Source organism: Coturnix japonica, chromosome 1, assembly GCF_001577835.2.
Source record: "Coturnix japonica isolate 7356 chromosome 1, Coturnix japonica 2.1, whole genome shotgun sequence".
Lineage (NCBI taxonomy): Eukaryota > Metazoa > Chordata > Aves > Galliformes > Phasianidae > Coturnix > Coturnix japonica.
Genome location: NC_029516.1, coordinates 100,992,542 through 101,008,868, shown reverse-complemented (window position 1 = coordinate 101,008,868; position 16,327 = coordinate 100,992,542). Strand labels below are relative to the sequence as shown.

Genomic DNA, 16,327 nt, shown 5'->3' with positions numbered 1-16,327 from the left:
GACAGGAGAGCACCTACACAGATGCCCTCATTCCAGGCTCTAACTCTGCTTTACAGAGTGAAATCACTGGCTGAAAGAATCCCTGACCTGCTTTTTTAGGGGTTTGGGAGCTCTCCGTGCAGAGAAAGCTGCCTTATCTCTACCCAGACCTTCCTCTGTCAAACATTATCTCCATTTTCAGCAGCCCCTGTAACAACTTCAACTTCACACAAGCTTAGTTTTAAACATTTATTGTTTAAACTCCACGCTGGGTCTTCAGTTCTCCTTTTCCTGCACAGTCTTTGTACCACGCAGTCTACCCGTACGACGAGCAGCGATGAGACCGACTTTGCGTCCAGCAGGAGCATCTCTCCTGATGGTTGAAGGCTTCCCGATGTGCTGATGGTTACCACCACCAAAGGGATGTTCTACAGGCTGTGGAAAAGGAAACGTAAGTCAAGTAATTTGTTCAACAAAAGCATCGTTGAGCAGCAATAAACCCATCTGAGGGGACAAGAAGTTCAACTGCTTCATATATGACACAACACGGTAACTATCAAGCGCCAGTAACTACCCTAATTAATAACGTGATAGGCCACAACCCCCGCCATGCCAAGCAATTCCTTTTCAAGCCTTAAAAAGGCAAAGTGAAGACTCACGTTCATGGCCACACCACGGACACGCGGCCAGCAGTTCCTCTTTGCCTTGTATTTATGGTAGGCACGGCCGGCCTTTAGGATGGGCTTGTCAATACGACCTCCACCAGCAACAATCCCTGGAATACATCACAGCAATAACAATGTGAGAGAAAATGCATGAGAACAAAACCAGTCACAGAATCACAGAATTGTAGGGGTTGGAAGGGACCTCTAGAGATCATCGAGTCCAACCCCCCTGCCAAAGCAGGCTCCCTACACCACGTCACACAGGTAGGCGTCCAGGCGGGTCTTGAATATCTCCAGAGAAGGAGACTCCACCACCTCCCTGGGCAGCCTGTTCCAGTGCTCCGTCACCCTCAATGTAAAGAAGTTCTTGTGCACATTCATGTGGAACTTCCTGTGCTGTTTCAGCCCATTACCCCTAGTCCTGTCCCCAATTACTCCTGTCTAGTCCCTACAACATATTCAATCTTAGGAACAAGCTTATGAAGACCAGTTGCCAGCTCAGCTGAAAGACAAGTTCCCAGTTATCCCTGCTTACCGACAACAGCTCTGTTTGCAGAAGAAATCACTTTCTTGGAGCCAGAGGGCAGCTTCACTCTGGTTTTCTTGGTCTCAGGGTTGTGAGAGATAACAGTGGCGTAGTTGCCAGAAGCACGGGCCAGCTTTCCACGATCACCTGGTTTCTCCTCAAGGCAGCACACAATGGTGCCTTCGGGCATGGTGCCGACAGGCAGGACATTGCCGATGTTCAGCTGAGCTGCAAAGAGCCATCACAAAACAACAGCTGCTTCAGTCAGGCTTCCAGACACCGCTCCAACCACAACTCAATTGAACACGGCTCCCTGTGCACAGAAGGGCACTGCATACATTCATGCACAGCAACAGACAGGGGCACTTATTTGAGTTCCAACCCACGTATCGACAGCCACTGTAACCTGCAGTCAGGCAAGAGCTGCCTGCATAGATAAAGCAATCCAAACACTTGAGAGCACCGCAGCTGGGCTTGCTTTAACAGCCTGTGTGAGGAGACTTCCATCTCCAATAGGAAAGTACGTCTGCTTACAGTAAGTGAAGCCATGGCCTTTGTAAAGGCTCCCAGCAGCACCTCAGCATCCCACCCTCTATGTAATCAGACAACAGTTGCTTTGAGCCTCCTGAAACTTCTCAGGCAACCCAAGGTTGCTGTTCACTCACCTTTCTTGCCACAGTAAACGAACTGACCGGTGTGGATGCCCTCAGCAGCAATGAACAGCTCGGTCCTTTTCTTAAACCTGTATGGGTCACGGAACGCAATCTTGGCAAGGGGAGCACCTCGGCCAGGATCGTGAATGATGTCCTGTGGGAACAAGGATGTGTGTTAGAACAGGATGCAGCATTCACCTGAGGTTTAGCAGCCACCCAAGGATTACAAAACCTGATAGAATCACAGAATCATAGAATTAATCAGGTTAGAAAAGACCATGAAGATCATCAAGTCCAACTGCAGCCTAACCGTAGTACCCTAACTCTAACAACACTCTGCTAAATCCCTGAGCACCACATCCACACGGCTCTTAAACACATCCAGGGATGGTGATTCACCCACCTCCCTCTGGAGCCTATTCCAGTGTTGAACGACCCCTTCTGTACAGCAGTGCTACTGTTACACCCCCCCGTTACCTTGACGATGCCCTTGATGTAGCCGTGCCTCTCAGCGAAGTCCACGGCGCGGAGCTTGGCCGGGCCCTTCCTGTGCTTCACGTGTGCGCGGAACACGGACCCCGCTCCCTTCCTCTGGCCCCGGATGACGCGGCCCATGGCGCCCTATGAAAAGAGGCAGCGGGGCCGCACCGCCCGTTAGCACCGGCGAGGCGACCCTTTCCCCCGCCCACTGCCGGCACGGACGGGTGACAGGAGGGGAATAGCGGGGACGGCCACAAGCGGCGGCTCCGCAGCGGCCAAAGCGCGGATGGCGGCGGATGGGGAACGCTGCGAGATGGCTCCTACCTGCGCTGCGGCCTCGCTGGGAAAGAAGGAAGCGCCCACGTCACCGCAGCGCCAAGGCCCTGCCCATGTCGCGGGATGTGGCGTCACTTCCCGGCTGCCGGCTGTGCTGTTATGCGGGCGGGGCTGCGCTGCCTGTGGGGGCGGGTGCGGTGTGAGGGCGGGGATGCAGTGACACGGGCTGCACAGGGAGGTGGTGGAGTCTCCTTCTCTGGAGATATTCAAGACCCACCTGGACACCTACCTGTGTGACGTGGTGTAGGGAGCCTGCTTTGGCAGGGGGGTTGGACTCGATGATCTCTATAGGTCCCTTCCAACCACTACAATTCTGTGATTCTGTCATTCCCTGCTGCAGCTTTGAGTCCTGAGGTTTTGGACTTTGGGACATTAACTACAGTTGCAGCTTCATTGGCTGCAGATGTTACTGTCTTTACTAATTCTGCCCTGCCTCTCTGCCAGGAGTTACAGCTGTGTGGGAGGAGCAGAGGCAGGATTCCTCTAGAGAAGGCTTCTTTTTCCATCAGAGCTGTGTGCTGGAATTTGAGGAACTTGTTCATTTGCCTGATTACTCCCAGAATCACAGAATCACAGAATGACCCAGGTTGGAAGGGACCTCAAGGATCATGTAGTTCCAACCCCCCTGCCTGGCAGGGAACCAGAAACCAGGCAGCGAGCAGGAAGCTGTCCAGATAACCCGGGCTTGTCCACTGCATCTGCACAAATCCACTTGGCTACACAAGGGCCAGAGGTCTAAGGCCTTTCCAGAAGCTTTGGCCTCCTTGCATGTGCATTATTCCTCCTGGATGTGCGCACAGAAATCTGGGTCTGATCTGACAGCACTAGGCAAAATAGGCCATATGTCCTGATCACTGCTGCTGTGCATCGCAGCCTTAATCCTTTCCTGATGGTCACAGGCTAATTTGATAAAGTTTAATTGTACTGTAAATTGCAAAAGGGGTGGTGCTCTGCTTGTTATAGATGGCAGCCAGGGAGAAATACAGATGTGAATGCTGCTTGCAGAGGAGGAAGGAGAAGCAAATGTTCTGTGGGACCCCACTTTGAAAAGAGAACTGAGGGGAAGCCCATAGTTAATTTGTGCATCTTTCTCAAGTGAAAAGCAGGAACATAAGGGCTGGCTGTAAGACTCTTACGAACATTTCCTCTCTGAGATTGATGTGCCCCAATGAAAATAACCCTGAGCTCTTTCAGGTGGGCACATTCCTCTGTCTGTGGCCTTGCTGGCTCCTGCAGGGCTTTGTGTGGAATTAGGAGCTGACACATGGACTCCAAGCAGGCTGCAGCACCACAGTTCCAGCTTGCAAAAATAACTATGCTAATCTCAGTGAACACACTCAGGACGATCATATTACTGCACCACTCCCAGAGCAGGACACAAGGGGTGCAAAACACCTACTGCCACTGAAGCCAAGGGCTAAGGCAGGACTGTGGAGGCAGGTGGAAGTGGCTGCTGAAGGGGCAACTTCTTGCTTCCTTTCTCCAGAAAGGACCAGGTTCTGTTTGCCATCTTGTAATAAATCTTCTCCCCAGCTGTCCCCAGCTCCCTCCTCCACAGCCTCCTTCATTCCTAAACCCTGGAGAGAGCTCAGGAAAATTACTTGAGCTTTTCCTTCTGCTCTTACACGAAGCAGATGAGGTTTCTGGCCTCACAGCAACCTTTTGAATCATAATTAAATTGTAGCTCCTCTCTAAATGTAGAAATAAGTGACCTGGAAGGCAACTTTAGTCTTCTTCTGCTTCTTCAGACACTAATTCACAGGGTAAAAAGAGAAGTAGAAAAGTCTTTACCAATTATTCAATATGCACATGTGGCCCGTGCTCTGTTTTGAGTTACTGCTTTCCTGAACCAGTGCTAGGGAAAGAACTGGCATCCTTCGTGGTTTGGTGACACTCACAGCATGTAGTGGGCTTAAAGGTATGGGGCATGAGAGAGCCCAGACTCCAGCTGTGCCAGGGAAGGTTTGGTTACAGAAGTGTGAGAGTCTGACAAGAGATGCCAATGTAGTGACTGCTTTCTTACACAAAAGGCACCTGACTTCTGCACAGCAAAGTTTGTCCAGGAGGTATTGCTGGCATCTGATAATATTCGCTATTTCATGATGTCTGGATTGCTTGTGAGAGGGGACATAAGAGAGGCATGAAGTCTGCATCGAAACAAAGCAATTTACACTCCCTATCTGGGCTTAGTTCTGCCTTACTAATTATGTTCTGGTGACCTCTAGAGGTCTCTACCCAAAAGCGCCTGATTTTTCAGGATCAGAAACCCTCAGAATTCACTGTTCTGGAACAACGGGCAGGACAAGAATTCTGCATTATTTCAGTTTTAGTCTTTCTTTTAACCTTAACGCTGATGGTATTGCAGAGTTAATAATTTATGGTTGTTCTTTTCATAGAATCACGGAACTACTGAATATCCCAAGTTGGAAGGGTCCCACAATGATCACTGAGTCCAATTCCTGGCTCCACACAGCACCACCCAAAATCCAAATGCTGTATCTGAGAGTAGTGTCCAAATGCTCCTTGAGCTCCAGCAGGCTTGGTTCTAATTCCACATCTGGATATGTGTTTTCCTTAATGAGTTAAATAATAGGGGCAGGCGATGGAAGAGGGGAAGAGTCCTCTAAGCTCATTTTCTTTCCTCTTGAGCAGCTGAGATATGGGATTGAAACAGTACCAAGAAACCAAAAGAATTGGAAGGAGAGGCAGAGGAGCACAGAGACATTGCCCAGAGAGCCACTGGGGAGTTAAGTGGCAGAGGCTTACAGCCACAGAGAGGCTTAGCATGAAGCAGATAGAAAAGCTGGAGGACATGGAGCATATCTAGAGCAATGCAGAGGTGAATAAACTCTAGCAAGCTTGCAGTTTTACAGAGACATGTGGGAGACCTTCTAAATACTCCTGATTTATGAGCACCCAGCTGTTCTTCCAGACTCCTGCATTAGTTGCTGTTCCTAAAAAGACCCTCCGGCCTCCAGCTGTTTTTCTCCTGGCACTTCCCAATGGACCTCCTACCAACCCTTTAATGGCAGCATTTGTGTGGTGACAACATCCCTGGAGGCTACACACGAAGCAGTTTGTGCATCTAGTTGAGAGAACAAATACAATAGCACGAGATTTTATCTTGATTGATAGATACGGCACATAAGAAAGGGAAAAATACATACGTTCTGCATTTTTTTTTGTTGTTGTTTTCTGGTGGCATAACGCTGGATGATTCATTTTTCTTAACCAAGTTTTTATTGTTCTCTCATGTGTTGTCTTTTTTTACACAGCCTCCTGCCTTATTCATGCTCCTTTTGCTGTGTAGGCAAGGGAACTGCGGGGATTTCACGCCTCAAAAAAGACTGAGACTCTGAGCTAGTGAGGAGAATTTAAACCACCCAGTAAAGGGGAAAGATTTAAAGCCAAGACTTTAAAAGAATTTTTAGCCAGACTGCGTGAAAATTTGTCTGAGATTGAGGCAAAACTCCTGAGGAGCGTAAGGAGAAAAGCTCCCGCCTTTCAGAGATGCCATGGGAAAAGGGGGAGGTGGGAGAAAGCGTAAAGGGAAAGACGAGAGGAAAAGAATAATGGGAAAACAAAGGAGTGAAACTCCTCCTTCCTCCAAATCTTCTTTGTTGGTTCATAAATACTCCATTAGACTTAAGATTTCCATTTGCAGATGGAAAACAGTGTGACCGGCTCCAAGTATAAGAACAATGCTTGCGGGCAGGCCTAAGGAGAACAATAAATCAGAGCAGAAAATAGTTCGCACAGGGAACACACAGTTATTAGAACATAAATAATCTTGTTTTCTCCTATCTGCAGCACAAAACAAACACAGCTGTGTGTGCACAGGCGCACGCACACGCACGTGCTGCACACACACAAGCACACGTCTCAGCCCAGGCTCCCCAGGGCGGTTCTCTGATGGCACTGATGAGAGGCAGAGGGCACACAGAGGGGTCTGTGGCACGGTGTCTGCTGCACCCTTCCATGGAGAGCAGAAGGCACAGGAGCACTCAGATGAAGCAAGCTGCTGGCCAGCAGGAAGCTCTGATGCTTTCAATTTCTCTGTGGTAGGATTACAAAGTAGATGGTGGCCTTAAATTGGGACTGTGCTTGGGACCAGGTGGCCTGGGCATGTATCCACTCCAAGTGCTACTCCAGAGCATCCGACCCAGATTAGCCAAAGGGATGTTCCATACCATATGTCATCATGCTTAGCAATAAAACAGCAGGGGAACGTTCAAAGTGATGGAATTTATCTTCCCAAGGAACTGTTACAGGTGATCAGCCCCGCTCTCCTGATGTGGCTGAACACCCACCTGCCAATGGGAAACTGTATATTAGTTCCTTATTTTGCTTACCTTTCCAATTCTCTTCCCATTCTACTTGGGGAGAGTGAGTGAGTAGCTGCGTGGTGCTGAGCTCACCTGATCTTCTTCTGAGATGACCAGCATTTAACATTGTCCATGAGTAGAGTGCTTTGCTTAGATCAAACTTGTGAACATGAGAAATGAGTGGGATCTGGTGTTTGCACAGATACTGTACCAGGGTGATTTCCTCTTGTGACCCAACCTCAGGTGGGTATCTGAGAGCTGGCAGTCCTCCTATCTATTTGCTACAGTTCCTGACTTTTAGCACTGGAAACTTATTTATAGCAACGTGGTTGTTGAAGGCAGGGTTTCAAACAGCAGATGCTTCTCTTACCAGCCCAAGACCCCCAAACCAGTGGGACTGAAGATGAGAACAGCTGGAGGACTCTTGCTACCCATGCATTTCTGCTTCAGGAATGGCTGCCAAGGAATGGAAGGCAGTGGAGGTGGATGGCTGGCTCTGGTAGGTGTCGATCCTGGAAAATGACTGTTTATAAATAACCAAACGAGGCATTATGTCCCCAAACACGCTGTTGGCAGAGAAGAAGGTTGCTTGTGGTGCCTGACTGCTGTCTAGAATGCAAGGACAGTCTGCATTTAATCCTTTTGAAACTTCACAAATAAGAATTCTTTCAGCATGAACTGAAAGCTTGGACCACCACAAAACACATGGTAAGGTTACATGTCCTTACTTCCTCCCTATTGCCACAGTATGGCCTTCATACTTGAGTGACTGAGTCATCAGATTGCCAATGCTAACACCCAGCCTCCAGCACTGTTACTACACAGCGGGGAAACAGAACACACGTCGGACAAAACCTGACAAAGCAAAACTTGGATTTAGGTCAAGCAGAGCAAACAAGAGTTACTTGTACACTATACCTGGCTCCCAGTCAAACACAAAGCCTGATGAATTCACACTAGCCCAGACATGCAGAACGGTATCTCCCTTTTTTCCTTCTGTAGAGATTTCTTTCCAGATAGTGTGTTCAGCTCTTCGTTTCGGTGCCCTCACGACATCCATTTTTGCAGGCTGCCTGGCTGCCACTCACCCTATGGCAAGCAGACAACTTGCATGCTCCACTTATTAACACAAACTGCAGAATTCACGGCTGACACGGGGCATGCCTGAACCATCCAGATACGTGCGTGTCTCTTACTGCAGCCTCAGCTCTGCCAGCTTGCCGTTACTCACTCATTTACCACTCAGTACTGCTACAGCTGCTATCACAGAGCAAGCAGTGGGGTGCTCAAACTCAAACTACACACTGTAAACAGTTCAGCCCCAGACTGTCTAGCTTGGTCTCCTCCATAACTCTGACCAAGAAACCCTCTGCTCAACATAGTAACTTCTGTTGGGCTCTGCAGGGCACGCAGCCTTTGTGTGCTGATGCCTAAGGTGGTGAATACCTCTCATCCCGGTGGTCTTTGAGATTTTGTCTCCTCCCCACTCTTCCTTGATCCCTTCCCAATTCCCTCTGGCTGCTCTTGCTTTGGGGATAGCAGACTTTGAGTTCCAGAGTTGGCAAAGGCTTTCAACTGCGTTTTAGTCTGGTTTTGTAGAGGCTTCAGTGAGTAATACATTAATTCCTCTTTCACTGGTTGCTGGAGTTTTGAATGTTGTCCTTTCCTGTCCTCTGGGCCACCTCAGGGCTCCTCAGCATAACTCCTGCAGTAAAGAAGCCATATAGTACTAATCTTTTGATTCCTGCAAGTATTATTATTCCATAAATGCACAACAGGGATTATTTTTTATTAGTTATACACTGAAAATAGGAAAGTACAGATATCACAAACGTATAAAACACACTGAAGTTAGCCACAAAGTATTTCTCAGCTTTGCCAATTCCTGACAGAAAAGCGATTAAATCAGACTGAGAGTTTAGCAACCTCACCTAAAAGTTTAAGATTGATTTGGTGGTTGGAGAGTACAAGGATACCCAGGCTTTTATGGGAGCAATTGGGATTAGGTTGCATCCTGAGTGTTTTGTCAGCCTGTACAAGAAGCCAATTTAGTACGTTTCTGTATGTTCTTCAGCTCATACGGAACGTTTAACATGTACATGTCTCAATCTTGAAACAATTTTCAATGTTTCTATTAAAAACATATGTGATCTAGGCAGTCAGCTGCAGTATGATTTCGCTGGGACATATATTAAGCACTGGGGTTACTGAAATGCTCTCAGGCTGTTCTAAGGGAAGCCCACAGCTCCTCTCTACAGCACGTCTGCCCTCCACTTCTGCACCTGCAGGTGGGTCTGTAAGGCCAATGTCATAGACTGCAGTTAACACTTATCCTTCCAATATTCTCTCCACTTTGTACTTCAAAACAGTTAATAACATGAGTTTTCTTCACAACACCAATTATACGTAGGCTTTCATGTGCTTGGGTACCCCTGCCATCACTGTATTTTCAGACTACATCTCAAAGTCCAGAGCAGGGCAGTGAGTTTGGAAACTGTGGTTCCTGTGTGCTTTATCCGTTGCTTTGGATGCATTCATCACTTTCCTTTTCTATCTTACCCATCTACTTCCACACAAATTAGGATTCCTAGTGGATATTAGACAGAAGGAAAAACTTTTTCTCTCAGAGAGTGGTCAGTCACTGGAATGGCTGCCCAGGGAGGTGGTGGAGTCGCCATCCCTGGCAGTGTTCAAGAGGCATCTGGATGAGGAGCTATGAGAGATGGTTTAGTGGCTTGTGGTAACAATGGTGATGGGAGGATGGTTGGACTACATGATCCTGTAGGTCCTTTCCAACCTTGTGATTCTATGATTCTATATTCTTAGTGCAGGCTCAAGAACTTGTGGTTTTATTGTTTTGTGGTTGGCAGGTCAGTAGGTGCCCATCAAGCTGCTCTCTCACTTCCCTTCAGAAAGAGGAAATACAATGGAAGAGCTCATGGGTTGACAGAAAGACAGGGAGACCACTCAGTGATTACTGTCACAAGCAAAATAAGCTACTTGAGGAAGATTGATTATATTTATGGCCTGTTAGTAATAGGGCACCAAGAATGGAAAACAGACTGAAAACCTCTTCTCCACTCACCTTTTCTCAGGCTCAACTTCTATCTCCTTCCCTCAGCAGGTGCAGGGGAATAGGGAAAGGGGGCTGTGGTCATTCCATAAAGCTTCATCTCTTCTGCTCCTCCACAGTCACTCTCTGCTTCTGCTTTATGTGGGTCTCTCCCCACAGGTTGCTGTCCTTCCTGGTCTGGTCCCACACACTGCAGCTCTCCCAGCACTGTTCAAACACAGCTCCATACCACGGAGCCCACCTTTCAGGCACTGCTCCACATGGGTCCCACAGGTGGCAGCTCCCCCAGCCCTCCTGCCCCACTGCAGGCTGCTCTCCATGGGCTGCAGCTCAGACCTGGGCTGCTCCTACAAGGGCTGTGATCTGACATGGGGCAGCTGCTGGGCTTCTTGCAGGCCTCCCCAGTGCCAAAACCTTGCCACATAAATCCAGAGGAGGACTATGAGTTCTTTGTCCACTGATGCATTGTCTGTATTGTTGCCATACGTTAACAGGGCTGGAATAAAATTGGCACAATATCCAGTTTCACCCAGATGAGGTTGTTGAGCAGGATCCAGAAGACTGGTATCCACAGAGGGCAAGCACAATGTTTAAACAGAAACAAAGCCCGTGATTTATTTCATTATTTACTAAGTGCCGTCAGGGTGCGTGGTACCATATAAACACTGTCTGCCCCAGGTTATTAATACTATTAGACAAAGCAGGTTCAAGATTCAAACACCTTACATAAATCATTTTCAGAACAAAACTTTTAAGAGCAAGTCAAAAGTTTCCTCGTGGCTGAAATCTGTTTGTAGACAAATGGTGCTGATTAAACATTAGACATCAGAATAGGTAACTATTCCAGTGCAAAGAAATGTTGTTCTAGGAGCTAACTTTCTACCTGTCCTCTATAATTACTCCTCACTGAGTACTGCTGTAATGCATGGTCTGCCCTAATGAACATACAAGGGATGCCAGACTGGTCTTTTTACTGCATGATAAGGAACATCCATTCATCCAACAGAGTGTGAAGAACTAGTGAGAGGTTAGATATCTAGAGATATCAGATTGAAATAACCCTAAGTGTGTGTAATTCCTCAGTGAAGACATCAGTACGTGTCAAAAATGTGTCTGCACACTCAGGTCAGTGAAGATTATATATTAGATAAGGCTGCTTAAAAGATAGAGCTCTCACAAGAATTACAGATTATTCTAGTCCCATGAAAATCATCCTGTTTTTAATTATAGCATTAAAGACAAAACCACAATGGTTTAAGTTCTGCTGGCACAGCAAATGATCATTATAAATCTGGACAGGGGATCACACAGAAATAGTAAATAACGACTGCGAGATATTTCAGTACTATCTATTTTTGTCTATAGGAATGTTTTTCATTTCAAAGAAACTCATTAACACTTCTGCTTGGCCAAAACTTGGTCACAGGACCTTTCAACATAAACTCTCAAAAGGACGCTGTCAACTCAACAGCTGGTCTGTTTTTCAGAAGGTTTTTTGAGATGTTTTAGTATGTGAGTCCCTGCGGCAGTGCCTGTTCTTTTCTCACAATTCTTTAGTTATTTTACAGTGCTTTACCTTGCCCTGCTGCAGCATCAGTCTCTAGACAAGCTCAGGGATCCGAGAAACAAGGAGGATAAGGAGAAGTTGACAGCCTGAAAAGCACTATCGAAAGATGAAAATAAGCCAGTGGAGTTACACACAGAACTAAAAACGTATATTTACTTTTCATTCTCAGCGCCAGGAATCGTTTGGAAAAAGAGAGAAGCATGTAATGCTGTTCTTACAATTCAACACTTAATTATAGCAGATGCTGTAATAAAAAGAGGAAGGATGGACAGAATGGAAAATTCTCTCCTGAGATTAAAGTAAGAAAATGACTTTTTATAAAGAAAAACATCTTTAAAAATACAATAAAAAAAAAAAATCAGCCAAAATACGAGTGCAGCGCGTTGTGGAACAGTTGTACAACACAGTTCCTCCGTCTTCTTGGCACTCAAAAACAAACGTTTGCTGTGAATACCATGATCCAAAGCCAGGATAAACTGCTGGAGATCATTACACTGACTTCAGTGGGTACTGCAGGCCAAACGGGGAAAGCAGTGCTTCAGGCCACCAGACAAGTGTTGTTTGTGCATTTTATTATGTTGCATTTGTTTCCACTACCCTGCTGATAGGATTGGTGTAGCCGGGCCCTTCTTTCTGCAGGAACCCCAAATGATACCAACACAAATATTTCAGCACACTTTCAGACACCACAAAGCTGTGGCCTGAGACAGTAGAACAGGATGGAAGGCCCTCCAGACTGAAGGTTCCTAGAGGTTAGGCCTCACTGCTTCCACCGGGTTTATCTCAACACTAGTCCAGAATCACATCAGAAAAAAACCTCAGACTTTCTAATTCTGGCTGCACTGTCAGTTTGCCTGGAGTTTTACAAGCTTCACTGTGTTTATCCAACTGTTTCTGATGACTTTCTTGGAAAGTTATTTGCGAGGATGGAAAATCCCTAACTCTTTCTGATTGTTGCAATATAGAGTTTAGATGCCTGGAAATTGGTGACTGACAAGTCAATACGTGTAGACCTCTGTAAATAGGAACACAAGCTATTATCGTGTTCTGATAAGTGAGGATTCACTCCATGAAAATACCAGCCAGGAATCATTCCCTATGCAAATGCGTAGAGGTGGGTGAAGAGGTAGAATTGCTGACAGAAGGGCGGATACATCTGCTGTGAAAACCCTTTCCCTCATCTCATCTCCTTTTTAGCAACCAACTTTAGCTGTCTAACTTTAGATGACAAGTAGGCAGAAGCACCCTTTGGAGGTGCTGGTGTCTCCTGTTGACTCAGCAGGATGACTAACCTCCACGCTGGTCCCTACAGGCGGGCTGCATGTCTTCCCCCTCCCACCATACCAGACCCTCACTGGGCAGTTCTCTGCACACAACAAGGAACTCACGTGCTGCGCATGTATCACCCCTAACATCTGCTGTGATCTTCAAACACAATTACAAAACTGTTATTTGGAACAGGGTGCGCTTCTTAAAATGGCAGCCAAAATACAAGCTTGGGACACAGCTCTTCTCTTCCACTTTCTTTTTCCTGCTTTGTCTTCCCAGCTGTTCTAATTGTTGCACAGTATTTGGCAGTGCAGTTAAAGCTGCTGTTGCTTCAGTGTATGAAAAAAAAAGGAGATAACCTTCTGCTGTACTTTATACTGGGTCCATTTGTGAAGATGGGAACTTTCTGTCTCACAATGGCAATGAATTAATATTCCTGAGGTACTCCACTGTTCCACAGGCATGAAAACGAAGCCAAGTCAAACCCGAGGAAATCTGTTCTTTTCAAATGGAAAACATATTCCAGCTTTAACGACACGCTGCTATTTTGTTTTGGTTTCTTTATTGCAATGATTTATGATATGCAAACTTCACATGCGTTTGCTAAAGTCATGTGTCTGCCTTATTTAAGCTTTGAAAATAACAGCCATGCCAATATTCTTTACCGTCATACTCAACAACTCGAGTAGTTTTGAAAGACATCAACCTTATGGTACCCAAAAAAGCAAATAGTTGCTTTTCTACCCTTTGGCTGAGGAATAAAGTAGTAGGTTCTCCAGAAGGGCCCTCTACACATCAAGCCTTTCTATAAACACCTTGACACTGCTAATGCTGCCATACTTCCACTGTTGTCAGTAAAGGTGGGTTTCCCATTTGGGATCATCTGGCAAAAGACTGTCTCATTCTGTCTCTACCTGGCCTGCTTTAAGCCCAGCTGAGCTACAGACAGGTAATAACACCAGAGTTCTGCTAGTACTGGCAGCTCCAATGCTAAGTACATTATTAGAGCTGTAATGATGATTAAATCCTTCAAAATAAAAGCAAATAGAATCCAAAAACAGCTCCCCACCCCTCTCCTTACCTTTCACCCAGGCCCTACAGAGGACTTAAACTAAGCAGAAAGTCTTCCAGTGCTGTCATTTAAGTCAGCTTCCTGCAACGTACCTCTGCAGTTCTGCAAGCAGCCACACAGAGAGAGGGGTGGAAAGGCAGTAGACTTCTCTGTTTCAGTAAGTGCAATGCTCATTCTTGCAGGTATAAAAGGGCAGCACGCAGTCATCTATATAAAGAATGTTCTTCAGATGGGTTATGTATAACTCCGTGATGGCAAGGGTATCAAATGAAGGTCGAACATCAGAGACCTTTAGGTACTTACGAAACATGACTCATGGATTAGTTAACTGCCTGTCAGATTTTCCATTATAAAACTTTAACCACATTCCATATCTGCACAGAACCAACCAACACCTGTAGAAGTACAAACAAACAAGTGGTTAAGGATGCATTTGCACAGCAGTGGGTCAGGAGATGTGCCTTGGTAGCACAGTAAGTTTTTTTCTTCATTATAAACTATTAACTGAGGAATAAAAATGAGAGGAAGAAAATGAAGGCAATTCAATAGTAGCAAAAACAATATTTGGAAGTGCCTATTTTCCAAAGACTCTGCAAGATGAATCTTTAGTGCTCAACTGTATCAGATGAATACAACCCCAAAATTCCTCTCTGCAGAACATTATTATTTTAGTCATGGTGAACATCAGTGAAAAAGCAACTACTCCTGTTTTGAAAAAGGCTTATTAATAAGTTTTGTAAGTATTAAAATACTCAGTTAAAAATGAAGACATTACTTTTCAGTTTGAACATCAGTGAGAAGTTCCAGCCATCAGACCTTGGTACATCCCTCAGATGCCATACTATCTTACTGTTTCAAGGTGCCTTCAAAAAGGCAAAAGGTGCGCTCTGAGGATTCCTAACAGGAAGTGGTGCTTTTGACCTATGCGTCATCAGTTTAGTGAACTCAACATGTGACTTTCAGCTCACCTAATTTTAGATGTCTATCTTGACATCTGCTGCCCCACTGACACTTGACCAAGGTATGTCTTATCTGATCTGGTTTAGATATCTACCTTAGGATGAGATGATTCATCACCTCAGCGTGTGATTTTTCTCTCCAGTGGCTGTAACCTTGTTTTGGGCTCTAGCTAGGCTAGAGAGCCTTTATCCATAGCCATCTACAGCTGATAAGATGAGCCTTGCCTGAACGAACGTTCTGCCCCCACAGAGCTGGTAATTTGTGTGAAATAAGTTGGTTACCACTGTTGCTACTGGGATGTTTTGTCTGTATCACAAAAACACTACCACATCTGGCACAAACAAATCATAATTGTCTGAAACAGCCTAGAGGCTAACGACTTTAGAGGAAATCCCAAACACTTTGGTAAATTTCAACACCACGTAATATTTGTGCCTCTAGAGCTAGTCCAGATCAGAAATCAGGTATGGAGTTCTTGCTATACCTACCACTGTGGCATCTAATCCATGAAGACAAAAGTCTCAGTATCCATTCCTGTTAGTCAGGTCATTTCATAAATGCTATTTCCAGGCAAGTGTAAAGCTACCGCTCTGCTGGACGCTCAGAATACTTGGACTATAAGGACCTATGAAGAATAATATAGTCTGAGAAGGGGCAAGATGCCATTACATAAATATATAAAACAAAGCTGCAGAGAGGAAGGAAATAAAACTCCCTGTTTACTAGGAGTAGTCGAAAAAGCAATGAGTACAAGGAAAATTAAGTTAGAGTAAAGAGAAGTGCCACACAACTAGAAGCCATGCAGCCACTCCTCTGAGCTGAACAGAAGCACCATGCAATCTCTTAGACAAAGGGCTGTATGGCCAGGAAGTCGATCTAAGCAGAGAGGCAGCAGCTCCTGCTTCCCTGCCTCTTAGGAGAGAGCAGTTCCTGCTGGGGGTGGTAGCCCTCCCCCAGCTTAGGAATGCAGTTATTCTGGAGATCCAGTTTGAGAGCATCCATGCGGTGTAAAGGGACATTCCTAGTCTTAAGGCAGCATGATGTGTTTCTCACTTCCCCTCTAACTTACATGATGTGTTAGTTAGCTGCAAAGGGTGCGATGAGCAAACTGAAGCCTGAGTGTTATAACCTCTTGTAGTAATGGACCAGAACTCCAGCTACATCAGCTGCACAGCTGGCCAAAGCGAGCAGAAGGGAGGGAGGGTGGTCTTTGAAGAACTCATCTGGGGAAAAAAAAAAAAAAAAAGAAAGAAAAAAAAAAGGCAGTTTACTCCTAACATAAAAAGAATTACGACTTTTTCCTCTGCTCCCATCACAAGAGAGATGACTGAAATAAAGATTATGCAGCTGAGCGCTCCTGTTTAACGCTCCTTCCGTAGGAAATACTGTTGCAACACATGCAGAAAATATCAGGGATGCAGG

The 16,327-nt window shown here is 45.9% G+C and overlaps 1 protein-coding gene and 1 long non-coding RNA gene across 2 annotated transcripts; both read right to left on the bottom strand.

The window, feature by feature from the left end:
• Window positions 1-214: 214 nt before the first annotated feature.
• Window positions 215-2,754, bottom strand: RPL8 (ribosomal protein L8). Its single transcript, XM_015884828.1, has 6 exons — window positions 2,628-2,754; window positions 2,301-2,444; window positions 1,836-1,977; window positions 1,180-1,398; window positions 639-754; window positions 215-414 (listed from the first exon to the last, which is right to left on the bottom strand). The coding sequence occupies exons 2-6, from the start codon at window positions 2,436-2,438 to the stop codon at window positions 256-258; spliced, it is 774 nt and encodes a 257-aa protein (XP_015740314.1). The 5' UTR covers window positions 2,439-2,444; window positions 2,628-2,754; the 3' UTR covers window positions 215-255.
• Window positions 2,755-5,860: 3,106 nt separating this feature from the next.
• On the bottom strand, window positions 5,861-13,948 carry LOC107324643. The gene is made up of 2 exons (XR_001559529.2): window positions 10,050-13,948; window positions 5,861-8,669 (listed from the first exon to the last, which is right to left on the bottom strand). It is a non-coding gene; the product is annotated as an uncharacterized LOC107324643 (long non-coding RNA).
• Between the last annotated feature and the right edge of the window lie 2,379 nt (window positions 13,949-16,327).